At 44.9% G+C, this 21,096-nt stretch overlaps 1 protein-coding gene across 1 annotated transcript in view; it reads left to right on the forward strand.

The window, feature by feature from the left end:
- The window catches only part of btaf1 (BTAF1 RNA polymerase II, B-TFIID transcription factor-associated), a 36,093-nt gene that overhangs the window by 9,624 nt on the left and 5,373 nt on the right, over positions 1 to 21,096 (forward strand). The window contains exons 12-33 of the mRNA XM_080781344.1: positions 93 to 233; positions 748 to 872; positions 1,599 to 1,725; positions 2,602 to 2,706; positions 6,398 to 6,553; positions 6,935 to 7,080; positions 8,146 to 8,320; positions 9,000 to 9,203; positions 11,201 to 11,621; positions 11,948 to 12,132; positions 12,903 to 13,059; positions 13,708 to 13,817; positions 14,197 to 14,398; positions 14,916 to 15,064; positions 15,548 to 15,700; positions 18,086 to 18,207; positions 18,349 to 18,516; positions 18,663 to 18,740; positions 18,834 to 18,963; positions 19,668 to 19,809; positions 20,208 to 20,338; positions 20,837 to 20,959. Coding sequence (XP_080637470.1) covers positions 93 to 233; positions 748 to 872; positions 1,599 to 1,725; positions 2,602 to 2,706; positions 6,398 to 6,553; positions 6,935 to 7,080; positions 8,146 to 8,320; positions 9,000 to 9,203; positions 11,201 to 11,621; positions 11,948 to 12,132; positions 12,903 to 13,059; positions 13,708 to 13,817; positions 14,197 to 14,398; positions 14,916 to 15,064; positions 15,548 to 15,700; positions 18,086 to 18,207; positions 18,349 to 18,516; positions 18,663 to 18,740; positions 18,834 to 18,963; positions 19,668 to 19,809; positions 20,208 to 20,338; positions 20,837 to 20,959 — 3,450 coding nt within the window. The remainder of the gene's footprint in view (positions 1 to 92; positions 234 to 747; positions 873 to 1,598; positions 1,726 to 2,601; positions 2,707 to 6,397; positions 6,554 to 6,934; positions 7,081 to 8,145; positions 8,321 to 8,999; positions 9,204 to 11,200; positions 11,622 to 11,947; positions 12,133 to 12,902; positions 13,060 to 13,707; positions 13,818 to 14,196; positions 14,399 to 14,915; positions 15,065 to 15,547; positions 15,701 to 18,085; positions 18,208 to 18,348; positions 18,517 to 18,662; positions 18,741 to 18,833; positions 18,964 to 19,667; positions 19,810 to 20,207; positions 20,339 to 20,836; positions 20,960 to 21,096) is intronic.

Raw genomic sequence — 21,096 nt, forward strand, 5'->3', positions numbered from 1 at the left:
TCAAGCAAAAAACTAAATGACAAAGACAACGTTGACATGTGAAAACGTCTCTTTTGTTCTCCTGTTCTGTGGTTCTTTTGGTCCTCTGTCAGGACCTGATGGCGGTGTTGCTTCCGCGGGTTCTCCCGGCCATCACAGAGGGTCTGCAGGACCTCGACGACGACGTGAGGGCGGTGGCGGCTGCAGCTCTCATTCCGGTGGTCCAAGGCTTGGTCCGGCTACTGCCCAGTAAGGTCAGTAGAACATCCATCAGCCCATTAAGACCTTGAACACTTTAACCATCATTTTAGTGGGCCGACAACGACAACCTACCTCAAAACATAACCGCGAGCACAGAGCAGGGCCAACCTTCACGCATGTTTGCCAATCTTAATCCGGTCGTTTTCCGCATGTCAGACCAATGACTTGTCGGAAAAGCGTACGAACCCCATATTTTATACTTTAGATGTTGGAAAAATAGCAGATCTACAAGCTCATAGCAAGGTCGCATCACGAGATTGTAGAGAAATCTTGAAAATGTGTGCAAATCTTTGAACATATATATATTCTTTCATAGTGGAAGTTTTTTAACTAAAATCTTTGCTTCTGGGTTAGTGTGTGTGCTGCATTTGAATCCCCTCTACTGTCTCTCTCCACTGTACCTGTCTTTAAAATGTGATCTGGGTGATTAATAATTGTCTATTTCTTGCCAGCGGTGACATTGCAGTTTTCCTTTTTAAAACATCCTCTTGTTTTTCTTCTTTTCAGGTGCCCTTCATAGTGAACACGCTGTGGGATGCTCTGCTGGAGTTGGACGACCTCACAGCCTCCACCAACAGCATCATGACCCTGCTATCTTCACTGCTCACCTACCCACAAGTCCGACAGTGCAGGTCAGTAGTGGAGAGGACCCATGCTAGATCTTTGAGAGGTTCCAAAAACCCGGACACCAATTACTTATATTTTGTACAAAAGTCATTTTACTTAGCCCTATTCAATATAAATAAATAAAAATGCCCATCTAAAAGCTCACATGTACAGTAACATGCAACTATAGGCCTTACTGTTTTTGAAAATCGGTACACATCGGCTGCATAATTGCCGTTACTGATGTCAAAGTCAAACAGTGGCCTATAGACCGGCCAAACAGAGCTCTAGTCGGTAGCATTGATGGACTCTTTCAGTATCACAACTACAGTATTGAGAATTGATGGTTTCATCTACTGTTAAAAGATGTAGATTTAATAAAAGCTTATTGCGACCAAAGGTCGCAGTTAATCATGGAATCGTGCGTTTTTCGTCGCTCAAAATCCCCATACATGGCGAAAGCCCCCATATATTGTGACCAGGTCTCGTGACATCACTATGACGAGGCCCGGCCTTACCTGGGCCCTCATCAAACTCTGTACAGTGTACACTCAAGACACTGCCCCCGCTGCCACCCTTAGATCTATATATATATATATGTATATGGAGCTGACCTATTCTGTCATTGATCTGACCTAATAACACCCTGTACACTCAAGACATGCTTCTCGCCCTCGGGAGTCTTACTGGAAGTATTATTTTTTTCATAACTCTGCTCAAAGCTGTTGAACACGTGTGTCTCTGTCCTGCAGCATGCAGCAGTCCCTAACGGTCCTGGTTCCCCGGGTTTGGCCGTTCTTAAGACACACCATATCCTCTGTCAGACGGGCCGCACTGGAGACCCTCTTCACGCTGCTGTCCAAGGCTCAGGCTGACCAGGTAAATGGAATGGATAAAAGGTCCTTTCAGCTGAGGAGCGACTGGACGCTCCTCAACAAGAGGCGTTTCGTGCACACGCGCCTGGGCGACTAGACCTGGATTGTGGTGACCTTTTTTTTCTCTGAGGTCTCCCTCATGAGCAGACCTGTCGTTGATCCAGTCGACAATGCCTGCGTCACTCTCGCAACCTGTCTGAAACGACCTTTAGATGTTGGCCCTTTTCATCCTGTACTGGTAGAACAACTTGCATTGAGGTCATTTGGCTTTGTGTGCTGGCTGACATTCTGGGTTTATTTTTCTTCCAAAGTGTGGTTAATAAATCTAAGCTCTCACAGTCACTGCTGTGCGTTTTTTTTAAACCTGATGTACTTCCACTTTGATTCTTTGTACCTTCTCCCAGAGGGCAGAAGTACAAACTCTCCATTTAAAACATCACTGACAATATATTTTAGCCTGCTCATGAATAGACTGCAGAGTGGGGAGTTGGAGAGTTCTGTGCTATCATTCTTCACGAAATTCGGCAATATGTTAGAGGGCGGTGACAATCCCTCAGGAACTGAAGCTCACACTCATTTGTCAATGGATCTCTGACCTTTATATCTCCCGATGAGTACATTGTTATGATTTGCTCGATCCACTTTTCTGCCTTTTTTTTGTTTTTTTTGTGGCCAAGTCATAGAAATCACATTTCCATACATGCGAATGTAGTCTGGCTCTGGTTAAGGGACTACAGCATTGACAGACAACCACCCCTTGTATGATGTATGATGTTAAGAGCGCCCCTCACTTCACACAAGTGATTTATTTTTGTCCTTTTCTGGGCTTAAAATGCCAATTTAATTAATTCTGTGTTTCTGATTGGCTGTGTATTTCCAGAGCTGTGCTCTATGGCTCAACCCCATCCTCCAGGATATGCTGCGCCACATCTTCCAGTCCTGCATACTGGAGAGCAACCAGGAGATACTGGACCTCATCCAGAAGGTTTGTTCCATGGGCTTGTTGTGCTATAGCTGAAGAGTGGGAATGCTCTACTTAAATCGTGTAAACAACACATTGATTCCCGCTCGGGGCACTGTGGGTGCTGGCGGCGTGTTTCCTCCTCCGCGTCATCAGTGCCCATACCTGAAGGTGGGGTTGGCGAAAGGGCCTTTCTGTGTGGAGTTTGCATGTTCTCCCCGTGTTCCCTAGGGTAGATACCCTCACAAAAACATGCAGTAATCCTGGTCTCTAAGGTCACATTCTCACCAGAGAGCTTTGCTGCGATTAAAACGAATCCTGCTGCGCATTTTCAGAAAGTGCGCTTCGTTTGGCAGGTGTGAAGGCTCATTCGAATCCTAATGCGCAGCAAAGAACCGCATTTTACTCCGCCCAAAAACGGGGGTTTCGCTTCGCTTCCAATCGCACTTGACTACGATTCGGTGCAGGTGTGAATGCAATCCGCAGTAAATAAAGGAAATGAAGCAAACAATGTGGCGGGTGAGGAGCTGAACACAGTTGGAGACGGGGAAGGCATATTTTACGCAGCGCAAAGATGTCCCGTTACTGTGGATAGACGTGGTCGAATGAGGAGACTGTCTGAAGCCCTGATCGAAATGAGGACGTGTACATTAATCAATTGCTTAAGAAAACACATAAAAACACTGCAGTGTAGCCTATTATAGCCTACAGAATATTCTGTCTGTCTGTCTGTGCGTGCCGTAAACATGCAGTGCTGTCACTGTGTGGGGACTGGGGAGTTATATCAGTGCGCTCATGCAGCGCTGTGCCTCCATGCCCAAAAGAACAGTGTGTGGGTGCTTGCATAGAGAGAGAGAGAGAAAGAGAGAGAGAGGGGGGGGTCCCCCAGACGGCACGACACATGCACTATGAGTGTAATTTTATTACCATTGATTTCACTGTGTAGGCTAGTTTATGAATGGAACATATTGATAAAGGTCCCCCCCTGCTGCGTTTCCATGACAGTGTGAAGGCAAACCGCAGCCAATTAAATATGCAAGAATCCCAAAATCCCCGCCCATACGCATTCGAGTCTACCGAAGTATTAGGTGAGAATGTGACCTAAACTGCCTCCCCCTGGCCAGCCGGGGCGCCTGATGGAGGGGAAAGGAACTGGTTGGAATAACGTGTTCCTTCCACGCGCTACGTCCAACCAGGGAAACTCCCCCCTGTCAGGTGTAAAGGAGCAACTTGGACACTCAAGCATGAAGGTAGCCCCGCAAGCAGAACCCAAATGTAGTAAAGTTTCTGACACTTTGATTACACATTGGGTCCTGTTTCACGCTGGGCTGCCGGCAGTTACGCACACACAAATACAATGTAAACACGTAAGGAGAAGTCGATCGGCGCGGTTTTACGCCATTTTTACCTGTGTTGGTTTACGAATGTGCGAACTATAAGTACCTTACATACCATACCGACACATCTCCTGTGTCGCGGAAGCCGTTAAGTATTTTTAATCCATGATTGATTAAAAATGTCGCTTCTTCCTACCTTGTTTATTGACACCTCATTGTACCGCCTATCTGGCTAGCTAGTGGTGCTACAGCTATGACGGAGCAGATCAGAGGCAGGGACGTAGCCCGCAAAGCCAACCGCACATCGGGAGGCGGTACAATAAACGGTAAATAAACAAGAAGAAATCAAAGCGCATTTTTAATCAAACATGGATTAAAAATACTTAACGGCTTCCGCGACACAGGAGATTTTATCAGAGGTATGTAAGGTACTTATAGTTCGCACATTCGTAAGTGAACACAAGAAAAAGCGTGGTAATAGCGCGCCGATCGACGAAAGGTTGAGTTTGTTTATATCCGCGTTCCAACAATCGCATTGGAAAATCTTAGCATGGCCAGGAACCCTATATAAAGCGACAATCAAATTTCATAAAAGCTTTATGTAGGGTTCCGAGAGGGGCTAGCATGAAGGGAGCATGAGTTAAGTCCGTTGCTCTCCCCAGGTTGGCGGAGGGTGTGTAGAGCCCAGGATCACAGTAGATGATTGGCACAGGGGTGAAAAATGGGTTACAAAATCGTGGGATAAAAAAAAATAAACAACACATTGATTTACTCCGTTTCCCTCCAGTGACTTGAAGGTTGTGAGAAGTTAGTTAACCCATTTTGTCATGCAAGAGTACATCACAGCATTGGTACAGTGACTAACACATTTGATGCTAAGCATGTGTATACTCGTCCTATTAAATAATTACGCGAGGTGCTCTAGACGAGTATACTCGCTATTTTCCATTTTTGGAGTGCTATTTTCATCCAGTGTAAAATCAGTCATTACGGGCCGGCGGCATCAAGGCCCGCCAAAACACATTTTAGTCCACTAAATCAACTGTAGATTTAGTCGACTAAAACTAGACACTGAACACTAAGACATTCCAGGTGACAAAAATGTCACCAAAACGAAATAAACTATTCAAGAGGTTATGACTAAAACTAACATCAAAATCAACACTGTTATAGGGTTCCAGTTATTGGCAGACCATGCAGGGTTGGGAGCAGCCTATAATGATCTATTTGGTATCTGATGGACTCCCCATTGTCTAATCAAACGGGTAGACAGACAGTCACGCCCTCACTGTCTGCTGCAAACCGTCAGCAGCAGTGTTCTGTATGCCATTTCCTCCTCCTGCTTCCAGACAAACTCCACAGTCCACACAGAGATGTATGCCTTATCTCTCTCCATCTCCATTATCTGCACAGCCAGCAGGCATTTCATATGTTACTGTGCGAGCTCATTCAAATCGAATGGCCCACTACCAAGTTTAACTGGACCGAATGTTTTCCAAGCTCGTATAAGAGACAAAACACAGAGAGGCCTCTGACATGTGCTCACTTGGACTTATTATTTTGCGGTTACAGTTTTAATTTAAATATTTCAAATAAAAACTAAACTTAAATCACGCTCTCTCTTGCTCTGTTAATGTAATATCAGCTGTCTAGTTGGCAGATGGAGGAGTCAAGTCCAGCATAAAATGCCATTGTGGGGTCATAGTTCGCATTGACAAGATGTACTACTACCGGTACTGTAAATGATTTGGTTTTTCAGAAGAATGACGCTCCTTCCAGTTTCTGGGTCATCCCGCCAGAAGTGAACAGAGATTTAGATTCACAAACATAGGGCAGATGTGTGGCGTATTGGGTTTATAATTTAGGCAAAGACATATTGGATTTTGACATATGTTCTTGTGGACGGTGTGCTGAGCTCCCTGTAATGTTGATTTCCATGACTAAAAACTGACGACTAGAACTTGCCTACCCTTTTTCACTGATGAACTAATACTAAATATAAAACTAAGCTATGATGACTAAATATATTGACAATTTCCTCAACAAATAAAAAACTAGACGTGTGATGTTAGGAGAGGGACTAGTGGAGAAGAAATCCAGTTTGGTTGCACGCTGAAAATGGCAGATCTACATGCTCACAACTTATCTCAGCGCGACACGTTGTGAGCTTGTAGATCTGCTATTTTCAGTGTAAAAAAAAACCAAAACATTACGAAGGCCCGCCGAACAAAAAACTAGGCTAACTAAAACATTTCACGTGACTAAAACATGACAAACTAAAATGATTCTTTCCCCCCAAAATAATATGGCTAAAACTAAATCAGAATTAGCTGTAAAAAATAAATCAACACTAAGCTCCCTGTGGTTTGTATTCCTAGGTGTGGATGGAGTTGCTCCGTCGGGCCCCCCAGCAGTACGTGGTGGCAGCCAGCTGTCCGTGGATGGGCGCCTGGCTGTGTCTCATGATGCAGGCCTCCCACATCCCCATAGACATCAACATGCTGCTGGAAGTCAAGGCCCGCTGCAAAGGAAATGTACTGCTCCCGCTTATCCCCCATTTTACGCTCTCAAGAGTTCGATTATTGTTAAACATCTGCATTACTTAATTCATAAGAAGTCTACACAATTGAGAATGTAGAAGAATTGTTATTTTGATTGTTTGCTATGGAATTGTGGACAAAAATTGTATCCCAACGACAACAAAATATTCTTGGGTCCAGTGGCTCAAATGGCGAAATGATATTCGGCAATATGAAAAGCGTTGGAATTTGAAAACCACTGGTCCAGACAACCCAGCTTTCCAGTCGAAGCGGTAGACTGTTCACATTTACATTTTGGTGCAAACGAACTCCACATCGGTACACGTTGTGCTGCCGTCTGTCTGATGTCGATGCCATTTGATTGACTGTGACCAGGATAAGGCCGGCGCAAAACCCCACCTCCAAGGGACCATTCAGGTGAAGGAGACCGTGCAGGAGTACATGGCAGGAGCAGAGACGGTGTCTGATGACCCGATGACCAGGGACTATGTGGTGATCCGCGCGCGCCTCATGGCTGCCAAGTAGGTTTTTTTTAATTTATTCTGCATACAGTACATTTAGTGGTGTCAAAAGTCGATTCATCAATGCATTGCCATTCGGCCGTGCTGCAATGCAACAATGTGACTTAATCGATAATGGAAGCCTAAATATAATTATATATAATGATAATATACTGAACATATATATTTTTGAATTATATTGTACTAGCCCTTACCCGTTGTGAGATATTTGCCCCATCTTGTGGCCGCGGGGGGTACTGCACCCAGGCGCATTGCCCATGGGATCGTGTGGTGATGTAAAAACAATATTTGTACAGTAAATATGACAGTTGCGTCTGTAAAAAGTAGCCTAGGTCACTTCTGGGAGCGTGCAGAATTTTTTGGCATGGAGAGATGTGTGCTAATAGTGTGGCTCGGTCGGAGATAGACCACGTACAAAGACCACGGCTGTAAACGGCTGTAAACGGCTGTTTTTATTCACTAATAAATTCATTATTAATCATTAATGTGTCAAATCGAAAAAAGGGCTCTGTTAAGACCTCCATATAATCATGGTCCATGCCTGTGTGAAAAGTGGGAGTGATTCGTGCAGTCAATGATGAGATAACGCTCTGTCAGTGACATTCAGAAATTCAGACATTCAGACATTCGCTGAATTATAGTATGATATAATATGTACAGTATTATAATATCTGACTGCTTGCTGATGAAAAAGTTGCCATGTTGTGCAGTAACATAGAAAAGCGTCATATATCGTCAAGCATCGTAGAATCGAATCGTTACCTGGTGAATTGTAATCAAATGAAATTGTGAGGGCAGTGCCAATGCACAGCTCGTAGCTATGCGAGATTCCCATCGTAATAATCTGTAATAATAATCAAGAGATGAGTTTGTAGTAGGGCCGGGACTTTAACGCTTTAATTGAGATTAATTAACTACAGAAAAACGTTGTACTATTGTGATATGGCATAAGTGTTCTATAGGAAATATAAATATCGGATCGGGAAACAGATATCTGCTGATATCTGAATGGGATCAGGTGGTCGGGAGGGACCATCCCTACATGTAACCCTCCTGCCATTCCAGGTTGCTGGGGGCTCTGTGCCGGTGCATCTGTGACCCTCACCTCAACGACGCGTCCCAGGACATCCGCCCGGCCGAGTCCCTGAGCCAGCTGCTGCTCTTCCACCTCAACTCTAAGTCCGCCCTGCAGCGCATCGCCGTGTCCCTGGTGCTGTGTGAGTGGGCCTCGTTGCAGAAGGTATGTGATGGGTGGGCCTAGGTGCTGTGTGAGTGGGCCTCGTAGCAGAAGGTACGTGATGGGTGGGCCGAGGTGCTGTGTGAGTGGGCCTCGTTGCAGAAGGTACGTGATGGGTGGGCCTAGGTGCTGTGTGAGTGGGCAATCGCTGCAGAAGGTACGTGATTAACTATTTTGCCACTGGAAGACTTTATATCGGCCAAGTGCAGGTTTAGTTATTAAGGATTATAATGTATCGGGTTGGGGCTGCAGTTTAAATCAGCCACTGACCACCGGCTGGCCTGGGCTGATTAGAAGAATTTCTTCACTGTCAGCTATTTCCACTCTTTCCACTTAATTGCTTGATCTCTTCTTTCTTTTAGATAGTTTTTTGGACATTCAGGCCTGAGGAAGGTCGCAAGACTGAAACATTGCTTCTTAAATAAATGCTCTTTGTGTCCTTCCTTTCTACTTAACTAATTGTAAAATGACTTATACTGGATCTCTTTTCCACTAGTCCCTTCCTAACATTTTAGTCTAGCTTATATTTGTTGATGAAATTGTCAGTATATTTAGTCTTAGCTCCATAGCTTAGTTTTCATTTAGTTTACCATTTATTTTTCGTCAGTGGACAAAGGTAGTCGATGAACATTTTTCGTCTTAGAGTGTTCAAGTAAGCTCATTTCAGCTGGTCTCTCCACAGGAGTGTCAGGTGGTGTCGTCCATGGTTCAGCCTCGTCTGCTGGCCATCCTCTCAGAGCAGCTGTACTACGACGAGATCGCCATTCCTTTCACCCGCATGCAGAACGAGTGCAAGCAGCTCATCGCCCTCCTGGCCGACGCTCAGATAGACGTCGGAGACCGCCTCAACTGTAGCGTCTTCACCATCGACCAAGCCAACGATTTGGTGAGGCTTGGACACGTGCACACACACACACACACACACGAGAAAACTTAAATCCTTAAAGGAGAATTCCATGCTAGAAGGCTTTCTTACCTTTATTTCACCTCACCTTTATTCCAGGTGTTATTTTGTGCAGAAGTGCATTATTGGCTATTTTCCCTAAAATAAGCCCTCAATGCATTTTTTGGGGAAAAAAATGCTGTCTGTATTACACTATACACTATTATACTTATTACACTATTATACTTATTACACTATTACATTTATTACACTTATCGGATTGAGGGAACATAGGGCTGAGGGAACATAGGGTCTGTTTTGGAAATGGGACAACATAGGGCTGAGGGCACATAGGGTCTGTTTTGGAATGGGACAACATAGGGCTGAGGGAACATAGGGACGACCCCTCTGTCCTCATAGTTCCTTGATGAGGTTATGACTCGGAGATATTAAGACCAGAGACCGGATTCTACAAAATTGATTCTAATTCACGACAGTTATCTGAAAACCACTGATATAGAAATATTTCCTTTTTCAAACTATTTCATGGAGTGTAATTGGGTGTTATTTTGTCCATAAAGTGATGCTATTCTTGTGTGATCCTCAAAACAGGATTTGATATATTCAGACTAAAATTATTAATATTGCCACCACCACCAATAACCATGGTAATACAGCAGCTATCTGCACCCGGGGAAATCACTTTGCAAGCTTGTGAATGTGATGGACGTTTCCATTAATATTTTATTTTTGCCACGGACATGCAAAACAAGTGATCAATGATATTACCAGAACACAAATGTATAGCCTATAGTACTAATTGACTCTTGACGTGTCATAGTGTCTACTCTATTCCACTGCGCTACACATTTTAAAATAAGTCATTTATCAAAACTTATTTTTGGGGAAAAGCTGATCTACAAGCTCACAACACATTACGGCATGTTGTGACCTTGTAGATCAGCAATTGTCCTTTCTTCTTAGCCTATAATGACATGCCCAAAATTGGGATTTCAGGGTAAAAATAGCTATATAGTCACCCAACTTACCCAGAAAGACTGGGAAGTTATCCACTGTATACTGGCAGGTGGCCGTCCAGACAGGCATTATATGTGGCATAATGCATGGTCCAAGTATATTCCATGTTTGGGATTTCAATAAATGGGTCTTCCGTCTTATACAGTAAGTAGGCTACAGTTGCAGTCCGAGAAAGGGACACTTAGCTGCAAAGCTGAATGGGTGAGCAGTATACTTAATATTAGGTTATTGCAGATGGCCTTTCAGAGGACAGTGTTACTTGGGGACATGAGGAGACAGGATGTTCTACAAGCTAAACTAGTTTTGTGTTTGTCAACGTAGCTTAAATAGTTGGTGTCAGTTCATTAAGGTGTGTACTCTAGGTTGATGAGACAACTATGCAATGGAAACATACCTGAGATTCAAAACAGATAATTAAGTACTGTTTAAGGAATGTTTCACTGTTCACTGTTTCACTGTGTTGTTGTGGAGCATTTGCTATAACAAAGTAGACTAGACCCCATGCAGTAGTGTCATTGCTGTAACTTGGTATCTGTAATGTGTTCTGTTGCTGCAGGGTGAACTACTGTATGGGTAGCATTATAGTATAATCGATGCCTTACAGCCCCCCCACCCCCCCCTGTCTGTTTTGGAATGAGGGAACATACGTATAGGGCTGAGGGAACATATAGGCCTGAGGGAACATAGGCCTGAGGGAACATAGGGCTGAGGGAACATAGGGCTGAGGGAACTTGGGTACGGTCCCCTAACATTCTGTTGGTTGGCCAAAACCTTTTATGCCCTCATTCATTTTCTTTCATTGAAGTTACATTTATTTAGTGACCCAACTTTCCGTATATTTCGCGATGCAACGTGTTTTGAGCTTGTAGATCGGCTATTTTTGCTACGACAGTCATGGAGTGAGTGTGTAAACATAAGTGGCCCTATCATGGTAAAACCGTCGCCCATCCTCTGCCCTACAGGTGACCACCATCTTCACGGACGTGACGGCCGACCTGAACATGAAGTCCAAGCAGTGGCAGCCGCTGGACGGCAAGCGGCAGCAGGCCGCGGCCACGGTGGCGGAGACCAACGCTGAGTGGCAGCTGCTCCACCTGAGGGTGCACATGTTCACGGCCTGCGCCCTGGTCAACCTGCGGGCGCTGCCCGACAAGCTCAACCCGCTGGTGAGGCCCCTGATGGAGTCGGTGAAGCGCGAGGAGAACACCCTGATCCAGGGCTACGCCGCCTCCTTCATCGCCAAGCTGCTGCAGCAGTGCAGCGGCCGCACGCCCTGCCCCAACTCCAAGATCGTCAAGAACCTCTGCGCCTCCATATGCGCCGACCAAAGCGCCACACCGTCCTCCGCTTGCCCCGTGCCGGCCGTGCAGGAAACCGTTAAAGGTACACACAGGGTATTTTAAGTAGAGTGATTAGTGTTTAAGCTTTAAATATTGGGGACATCCATATACTGTCTGAAATTAAATATGGATATAGCCAACATTGCTCACAGGCCACATTATAGGACAATGTACAATTTTGGCATTTAGCACACACTCCTATCCAGAGTGAAATGCAAGATCAGAGTAACTAACAAAGTGCAAGATCAAAGTGGTACAAACAAAGTGGTACATAGATTGCCAAGAAAACGATTTAGCACTACCATCGTACCATAACATTTTCCTGGCTGGGACTGACAATTCTCCTCCCCATTTTTTCCCCCTTGTTAGCTGGTGGGTTGGAGAAAGACTGCACGCATCACATGGTCAACAAAACCAGAGGCATCATCACCTTGTACCGCCACCAGAGAGCAGCGTTTGCCATCACCAGTAAGAGGGGGCCTGTCCCCAAAGCCCCCAAGACCTCCACCATGGAACTTCCCCCAGGCACCACCATCAACACGGACAACGATGAGGTGGGTGGAGGAGGCTTAATGAGGGTGACAAGTTATTATTTCACCAATGTTTTAAAGACCTGAGAAAAGATTCTACAAAATGTTTTCTGAAAAACACATCAGTGGTGCTCAAACGTTTTCATGTCGAGAACCCCCAGAATTATCTACATTTGGCTGCAGACCCCCATCTGAAAATATTTAGTTCCAGGCACCCCACAGAAGCAAAGATTTGAGTTAAAATCGGTTGCCATGAAAGAATATATATTCAAAGATTTGCACACATTTTCACGATTTAGCTACGATTTAGCTACATAAAAAAGTGGTTTAACCCATTTTGGTGTTTTAAGCATTGTTATACTTTTAGCTATTGAAAAATAGCATATCTACAAGCTCATAGTGCGCCACCAAGTGGTGTGCTACGAACTTGTAGGTCTGCTATTTTTGAAAAATCGTGAAAATGTGGCGCAAATCATTGAATGTATGCTTTCAGAGTCAACGTTTTTATTTTTTTAACTCTTATCTTTGCTTCTGGGGGGGGGGTCCCTGGAACAACATATTTTCAGCTGGGGCCGGCAAGCAAATACATATATTTCTGAGGGTCCTTGAGATGAAAATGATTGAGAACGACTGACATAGAAACATGGGCTTTTCAGAAAACTGTCTGGATTTAGAAGGCATTTGTAGAATCGTCCTCGGGTCTAAATGGGTTAAAGCTAAGGTGTCACAGATGGTGTTCCAGGTCTTAGTGGGTTCATTTGACATGCATCTCCTTCTCCATGTGGTTCTTTCAGAGTAAGAAGCCGTGTCTCGTACAGAGACGAGGAGCAGAGTTCTCCCTGACGACCATCGCCAGGCACTTTGGTCGAGAGCTCACCAGGTCTCTGCCATACCTGTGGGAGACCATGGTGGGGCCGCTGACCACCGCGGTGGATGATGACCAAACCATTGGTAAATGACCTGAGTTGATGCTAGCAACAATTATTCATTTAGACCTGAGCACGATTCTACAAATGTCTTCACACACACACATCCATACACCGATGGCAGAGGAAACCATGCAAGGCACCAACCTACAGAATACCAACAAAGTCGCCCATTTACCAACTCGGGCCGGGCGTACAGCCGGCGGAACTGCTCAGCCTGGTATTCCTAAAGTAACCTAAGTAAATTATGGTTAACCTCAGTAAAACGGTGCCAAAACGTAACCCTATTCCTAAACTTGGATGCTTGATCATGATGGTTGTTCGAATCCCATAGACCTGTCACCTTTTTAATTAAAGATTATAACATTCATTTCATTGTTAAGAGTGTTGCGCCTGTTCTCAACTGTATTATTTTAATTATGAATACATTTTAGGTACTGCTTCCCGGTGGTTTGTGCACAAAAAAACTAAAAACAAATCTTGCCATGTATTGATAAGGCATAATTATGTTTGTTTCTAGTGTGTTCATCTGCATATTGTACAATACAGTAATCTTATGGGGAAATCTCACCCTAAATATCTAATTGGGGTTGAGATGTTTGGATTAACTGCTTATATAGACTCATAAATTGCCCATTGATGTGGTCTGTACTGTGAATCAATGTTACTGTAGATGTGCAGGCCCAGCTAGAGAGAGGAGATGCTGCCGCTCAGGAACTGGTCAACTCTCTCCAAGTCCTAGAGGTCACGGCCGGGGCCATGGCTTCAGAACTCAAACATCTGGTAAGAATTCTATAACTAATGATGTGGAACATCTATATCTTCAACTCCCATTTTGATTGTAATGAGCTCCATGCACACAGATTAGCTCGTACTACTTTCGTGCCGCCTCCCTACTTCCTTCACAGGTGTTACCGATGAAACTAATTACCGATGAAACTAATTAAGGCTCTGATCCATTTAGTGTGCAGTGGTTCGCAAACGTCGGCACTATAGAAGCACCCTGTCCCTGACTCTGTTTAGGTTGACCAGAATGGAACGGAGACTTAATTGGTATCAGCGGTATAACACAAGTAGGGAAGGTGCCCCAAGTTCTTTTCCAAAATGGCGTGTGTGCATAGAGCCCATTGTCTTCTCCTTGGCTCCCTGTGTTGAACTGTAGCTGCTGCAGTACCTGCCCCACCTCTTCACCTGCCTGCAGCACCCGTACACGGCCGTGCGCCACATGGCAGCCCGCTGCGTGGGCGTGCTCAGTAAGATCGCCACGCTGGAGACCATGAACCACTTCCTGGAGCACGTGCTGCCCTGGCTGGCCGCCATCGAGGACTGCACCAAGCAGGAAGGCGCCATCGAGGCCATGGCCTGTATCCTTTTACACTGAACATTTTAATTACTGGACTCGGTCCACAGACTATTGAACCGTCGCTACCTTTTTCATAGCAGCGCTATGTAGGTGAATAATAAGTTCTGAAAGTGAATGGGGAAATGCTCTTTTTCTTTCTGAATGACTACAGTTGTTTATCCCCTTCAGCGTCTATAATATCCTCCAGCAGAGCTTGGTGGAGCTGCTCGGTAGCCTGTGCATGGGGCAGCAGCTCCCTGGTGTAAATGTATGCAACTGTTACTGTGTTGATGCACCACATTGCTTTACCCATTCTGGGCGGGAACCCCTTTTGGGTGTTTTTACACCTTCAGGACGGGAACCCTTTTTAGGGTTCTTGGGGTTGTGTTGTATGTAGAGTATATTAGCAGCATAACGTTTTTGAACATTTTCAGAAAACCTAGGTCAGTATTTAGAAGGCGTTTGTTAGAATCAGAAAAAGTCAGTAGTAGTAGTAGTAGTAGTAGTGGTGTTGCCCTCCTTGACTGGCGTCCCTCCAGGTGTCATGGAACAGTTGGATGTGGACATCGTGCCCTACATTGTGCTGCTGGTGGTCCCGGTGCTGGGCCGCATGAGTGACCCCAGTGACAGCATCCGCTTCATGGCCACGCAGTGCTTCGCCACGCTCATCCGCCTGCTGCCCCTGGAGGTACACACCACACTAGTGCTTTATTGTCTCCGCCAGGCTGAAGGCATGGGGAGAGAGTATTACAAAAAATCCCCAAAAAGGTAGTGCATCCAAAAGGACAAAGTACTCACATTTCCACTTTTTTATTGGCACGTACCAAAACGCTATAGGACTATATTCGTCCTATAGATCTTATCCAAATATCACACAAGTCGGTACACATGATAGTCGATCTGTGTGATTTATTTCTAATCTATCGTGGTTGGCATCTAAAATTTGCAGGTATGGCCCGTTTTGAACAAAATGCCCCAAATCATGAGCCAGGTGATTGTGTGTCCAATTGTCCAATTGGACACACAGTGTCCAATTGCTACCGTGAAAACTTCTGCATGCACGTTTTCTCTACATTGAGGACCAATTAATGCCACCCTTGCTTCTAATGGTCTTAAATAATACTCGATAATACACGAGATAACGTGTTTGCTCTTTTCATGGTCCGTTCAGGCAGGCATACCGGACCCTCCGGCCATGTCTGCTGAGCTAATTCGCCAGAAGGCCAGGGAACGCCACTTCCTGGAGCAACTGCTTGACGGCAGGAAGTTGGAAAACTACAAGATCCCCGTTCCCATTAAAGCCGAACTCAGGAAGTACCAGCAGGTGTGTTTGTGTTAATTTTTATTCTTTTGACATTTCCTCCAGTAGTAGGTGAAAGATGACTCCCTCTGTCCTCCAATAGTGGGTGAAAGATGACTCCCTCTGTCCTCCAATAGTGGGTGAAAGATGACTCCCTCTGTCCTCCAATAGTGGGTGAAAGATGACTCCCTCTGTCCTCCAATAGTGGGTGAAAGATGACTCCCTCTTTGTTGTAACAAGTTAAACAACTCAGCGCTGTGCATCTTAGACACAGATTTTTCGAATTTTTGACTGCTGCAGAGAGAGCCGAGTCGAAAGAGATATTGGAGAATGCTGACAACGGGAGGGCTTTCTTGACGGGCCACATTTTAAAGCAGTGGAACGGATGGGTGGGCCCGTGTGTCGGTTGGTTCTGTAAATGCTTTATGCTGGGAGCGAAGCTGACCCAGCCATCCATCTACTTAATGGTGTTCTGCAGAGTTAGCCAGCTGAAATGCTATTACTGTTGTTTGTACTTTACGACATGGGAATTTGGGAAACCCATTCTGAATGTATGCACAAATTCCCATATTTGGAACGGTGGGGCGTTGCTATAGGAATGTTAAAAGCTTCCATAGGCCTCAACCATTATATAGACGGAGTATACGTCGTTGGGGTACTTGTTAGAGGACCCGAATACCCGAGATATTGACGTGCCGTCGGGGAAAGGGTCTGTTCCATTTCAAAGCTGCGGGTCTCGTTTCGGGCATCTGAAATGCAGAATACCCGAAATGCCCGTGCAGGACCCGAGCTTTATTATATTAAACCTTTCAACTTTAAAAATGGGTTTTGAAAATAGACATATTATGGTTATGCGTGCGTTCATCTGCGTTGTAATTATGTTCTAAAATACACGCCTCGAGCATTTGGACGATTGCACGATTACAGCGTGCAATTTCCTAAAGGGAAGTCGGATGTCTGGGACAGTTTTGTTGTCATTGTCGATGCGGACGGTAACAATGTTGGTGCTGATAAATGCACAAAGTGTGACTCACTGCTTACTTACGACATGTAGCAGACGGGAACATCTTCGCTGAAGAAACACCTGACTGGGAAGGCTGTGCAAACTGTACTTAACCATGCGAGTCTTGTGACGCATTGCGAGCTTGTAGATCGGCTATTTTCAGTGCTCCTTTGTAGAGGCGGGGGCGATGCTGACGTTCAGTGTTCAGTCTCATAATCACAGTCACGGTGAAAATAACACACCACGGGTGTAACGGGTCTTTCGGACCGGGTAGGTTTATATCGGATCGGAACCTGTTTTTATCGGCTCCGGATCACCCCCAACTACAGTAGCAGTTATGTACTACATCTAATCTAACAACAAAGATGTTTGATGGTCGTAACAGACATTCATCATTTGAAATGTACTGTACTGAAATGTACAAAATACAATTTTTTTCCTGACTAAATGGCCGTTCACACCAAGCACTATAACGATAACTATGACTACATCGTTCAGTCTTTATTAAAGTTGTGGCGTGAACCCTGGCATCCACTTGAGTTAGAACACATTTTAAAACTATATCATCTTTATAGTAGCAGTACCTGGTTATGAATGGTCTTTTTTTTGACTGCCAAGTCTGCCATGGCTTTTTTCTGGTAAATGGACTGCATTTATATAGAGCCTTTCTCCAAAACACTTATAGTATTTCACACACCGACGGGCCGACGGCAGTGGAAGCAATGCAAGGCACCCTCCTGCTCATAGGGAGCAGTTAGTGGTTCTTGGCTCAAGGATATGTCAGTAAACAGACGGGGATCGAACCGAAAACCTCCCGATTCCAAGACGGCAGCTCTACCTCTTAATTATGGTGCATGTGAACCTTGTGAAGTCATGACACACCAGCTTCAGCTGTCTGGGAAATAAATTGCTGCATTGATTTATCTTTTCAGATTTATTTTCAGCGTACAGTACTTGACGGGTGGGTCATTTTTAGAGTGACGGGAAACCAAGGGCAGAGAGAGAGGAGAGGCATGGCGAGATGGATTTGGATACTGTAAATCTGGGTCCAGGTGCTCACAAGGAACCTATCATTGCTGTCGGGCAGTAACCGTGTAGCTTTTTAGTATGACAATGTCACACAATAATTATAGTTCAGAAAATAAATGGCATATCTACGTCCTCAACGCATTGTTATGCTACTATTTTTTTCACCTACAGTATGACATGCCTGAGAAGTCTGTCTTTGGGTTTTATACATGTATCCAATCAAAGAAAAAATACTAATTATAGCTTGTGACTGAATAATGACTACACTAGATGTGTTGTGAATGCGGAATCTCCTTCGGGTTTGCGTAAATGGTCACGCCGCTCTTGCAGCTTTTATTCATGAATCACCTCCCCCTCCCCCCTCTCTCCTCGTCCAGGACGGAGTGAACTGGCTGTCCTTCCTGAACAAGTACAAGCTGCATGGCATCCTGTGTGACGACATGGGTCTGGGCAAGACCCTGCAGTCCATCTGCATCCTGGCAGGGGACCACTACCTCAGGTACTGCACCGCTCGCATCATAGCACTGGTTTGATGGGTAAATCAGCAGATTGTGCACTCTAATTGCATTTTTACTCGGCTAAGCAGGACATTTGCATGGCAACATTAAAAACAACATTTGGCTGCTTGTGTGTGTTTCAGGACACAGGAATATGCCAGAACCAAGGCGGCGGACAGCAACCCCCTGCCGTCCCTGGTGGTATGCCCTCCCACCCTGACGGGCCACTGGGTGGACGAGGTGAACAAGTTCTGCACCAAAGAGTACCTCAACCCCCTGCATTACACTGGGCCCCCTACGGAACGAGTCCGGTAAGACATGTCTGTCCAGTAAATGCAGGGATGTTATTTGTCTGTCAAAATTAATATTGGACCTGCGATGGGCTCTATTGCACACAGAATAACTCTTCCTACTTTCACATCTTACTATGATATACTGTATATGTTTTCATTCCCAGGTTGCAGCATCAGGTGAAAAAGCACAATCTTGTAGTAGCCTCTTACGATGTTGTCAGAAATGACATCGACTTTTTTAGGTGAGTTACAGTATCTATCAGCACTCTATCTTTGCACTTGGGATTAATGTCTACCACAATCTAGTAAGTAATGACAACATTCTTTATTTTCAGAAATATAAAATTCAATTACTGTATCCTCGACGAAGGTCACATTATTAAAAACGGGAAGACCAAGCTCTCCAAGGCCATCAAGCAGCTGGCTGCCAACTTCAGAATCATTTTGTCAGGAACGCCCATCCAGGTAAAGAGGCCACCAGACTTCATAACCTTTTTATCTGTTTTTATACTGTCCTTTTTGTTCTTTGAGTAGAATGATAAAACATTTGCACATGCTGTGGTTGTATTGTTTATTAAAATAATTGAATACATTTTTAGTCGGTCCTTAGAGATTGGATAATGATTTGCTCGTGGGAGGTCTTGCATGGGTTGTTGTGACGTACGTATACATCGATGTCGGTGTTTTCGTCGACTAAAACTAAGAAGAAAAATGTTTGTTGACTACCTTTTTTCACTGACAAACTAAATGGAAACTAAATGAAAACTAAGCTATGATGACTAAGACTGATGTATTGACAATTTCGTCAACAGCTAAAAACTAGACTAAAATGCTAGGAAGGGGACTAGTGGACAGGAGATCCAGTATGAGTCATTTTACACTTGGTTGCATGCTGAGAATAGCAGATCTACAAGCTCGCGACGCGTTGTGAGCTTGTAGATCTGCTATTATCAGCAAGTGTAAAATCAGTCATTACGACAACATCAAGGCCCACCAAAGTAAATGTTAGTCGACTAAATCAACTAGATTTAGTCGACTAAAACTAACACTAAGTCATTCCAGGTGATTAAAATGTGACTAAAACTAAATAAACTATTCAAGAGACTGACTAAAACTAAAATCAAAATATGCTGCCAAAAACGACACTGATGGATGTCTTCGTCCCTCAGAACAACGTTCTGGAGCTGTGGTCCCTGTTCGACTTCCTCATGCCAGGCTTCCTGGGCACGGAGCGCCAGTTCGCCGCCCGCTACGGAAAACCCATCCTGGCCAGCCGCGATGCCAAGAGCTCATCACGGGAGCAGGAGGCAGGTGAGGATGATCCCTTCTCTCTGGTGGTCAGCCTTGGTTAAGATGATCCTGTCTCTCTGGTGGTCAGCCTTGGTTAATCTGTGGAGGCCTTTTCAGACGGGGAGCGACCGACGGGTCTCGTAATTGATTTTCAATGATATGGCATGCATTTTTTTCCGCACGCGCCTGCTCCTTTTTGTGCACACGCACACGAGAGATGAGACCTGGATTGTGGTGAGCCATTTTCTTTCTTCGAGCCCCTCATGAGCAGACCTGTCGCTGATCCAGGCCACAACTCATGCGTCACTTGCTCTGAAAAGGCCTTTAGTCAGAATTAATTCATGAAATTATAAAAATCCATTTGGAAGTTTCCAGAAGTGGTGCTCATGTTGACATTTCCACTCTGTGCGGTCTCCTAGGTGTCCTGGCCATGGAGGCCCTTCATCGACAGGTGTTACCCTTCCTCCTGAGAAGGATGAAAGAAGATGTGCTACAGGACCTCCCTCCCAAAATTATTCAGGACTACTACTGCACCCTGAGTCCCCTACAGGTACCACTAGTGCTGCCTGCAACCCTGCATTCTTTTCTAGGCCGTTGTTCCATTTGTTGACTTGACTGGATCAAACGAATAATCAAGAAGAGCCTTTTTGTTGTTAGTTAAACTCATTGCGTGCCTGGGTTTATAGCGATTACTTTTTCCGTCGCTCAATTCCGTGCACGAGTGCTACCAAATCACGCGCACCGATGTCGTAGAATCGGGGGAAAAGTCATAGCATGTACACAACTATCCGTTTGTAAGTTAAAAGCTGTTGTGGAGAGCTCGCTGCACGAGCAGTTTTCAATGAGAGTGGATCAGAGTGGGGAGAGAAGACAGGGCCCTGTGCACGTGATCCTTTTCAATGGGAGTGGATCAGAGTGGGGAGAGAAGACAGGGCCCTGTGCACGTGATCCTTTTCTTCCACTCACGTCATCATGCCGTGCTTGTTCAGTTTAACAAGCCCTCCAGTGTAAAAACTCTAATTAACCAGTTTTATTAATTGTTGTGCAGGTTCAACTGTATGAGGACTTCGCCAAGTCAAGAGCCAAGGTCAATGTGGAGGACACGATCTCCAACCCCTCTGAGCAAGAAGAAGAGAAGCCCAAACTGAAGGCAACCGGTCACGTGTTCCAGGTACACAACAAGACGTGTCTCGTGTCCTATACCGAGTTTAATTAAAAACTGAGAGATGCATTCTAACCCATTAAAGACCTGAGGCCCATTCTACAAATGCCTTCTAAATCGGTAGTTCTCACGCTTTTCAAACTTTT

This window comes from Protomyctophum bolini (assembly GCF_963924005.1).
Source record: "Protomyctophum bolini genome assembly, chromosome: 14".
Taxonomy (NCBI): domain Eukaryota; kingdom Metazoa; phylum Chordata; class Actinopteri; order Myctophiformes; family Myctophidae; genus Protomyctophum; species Protomyctophum bolini.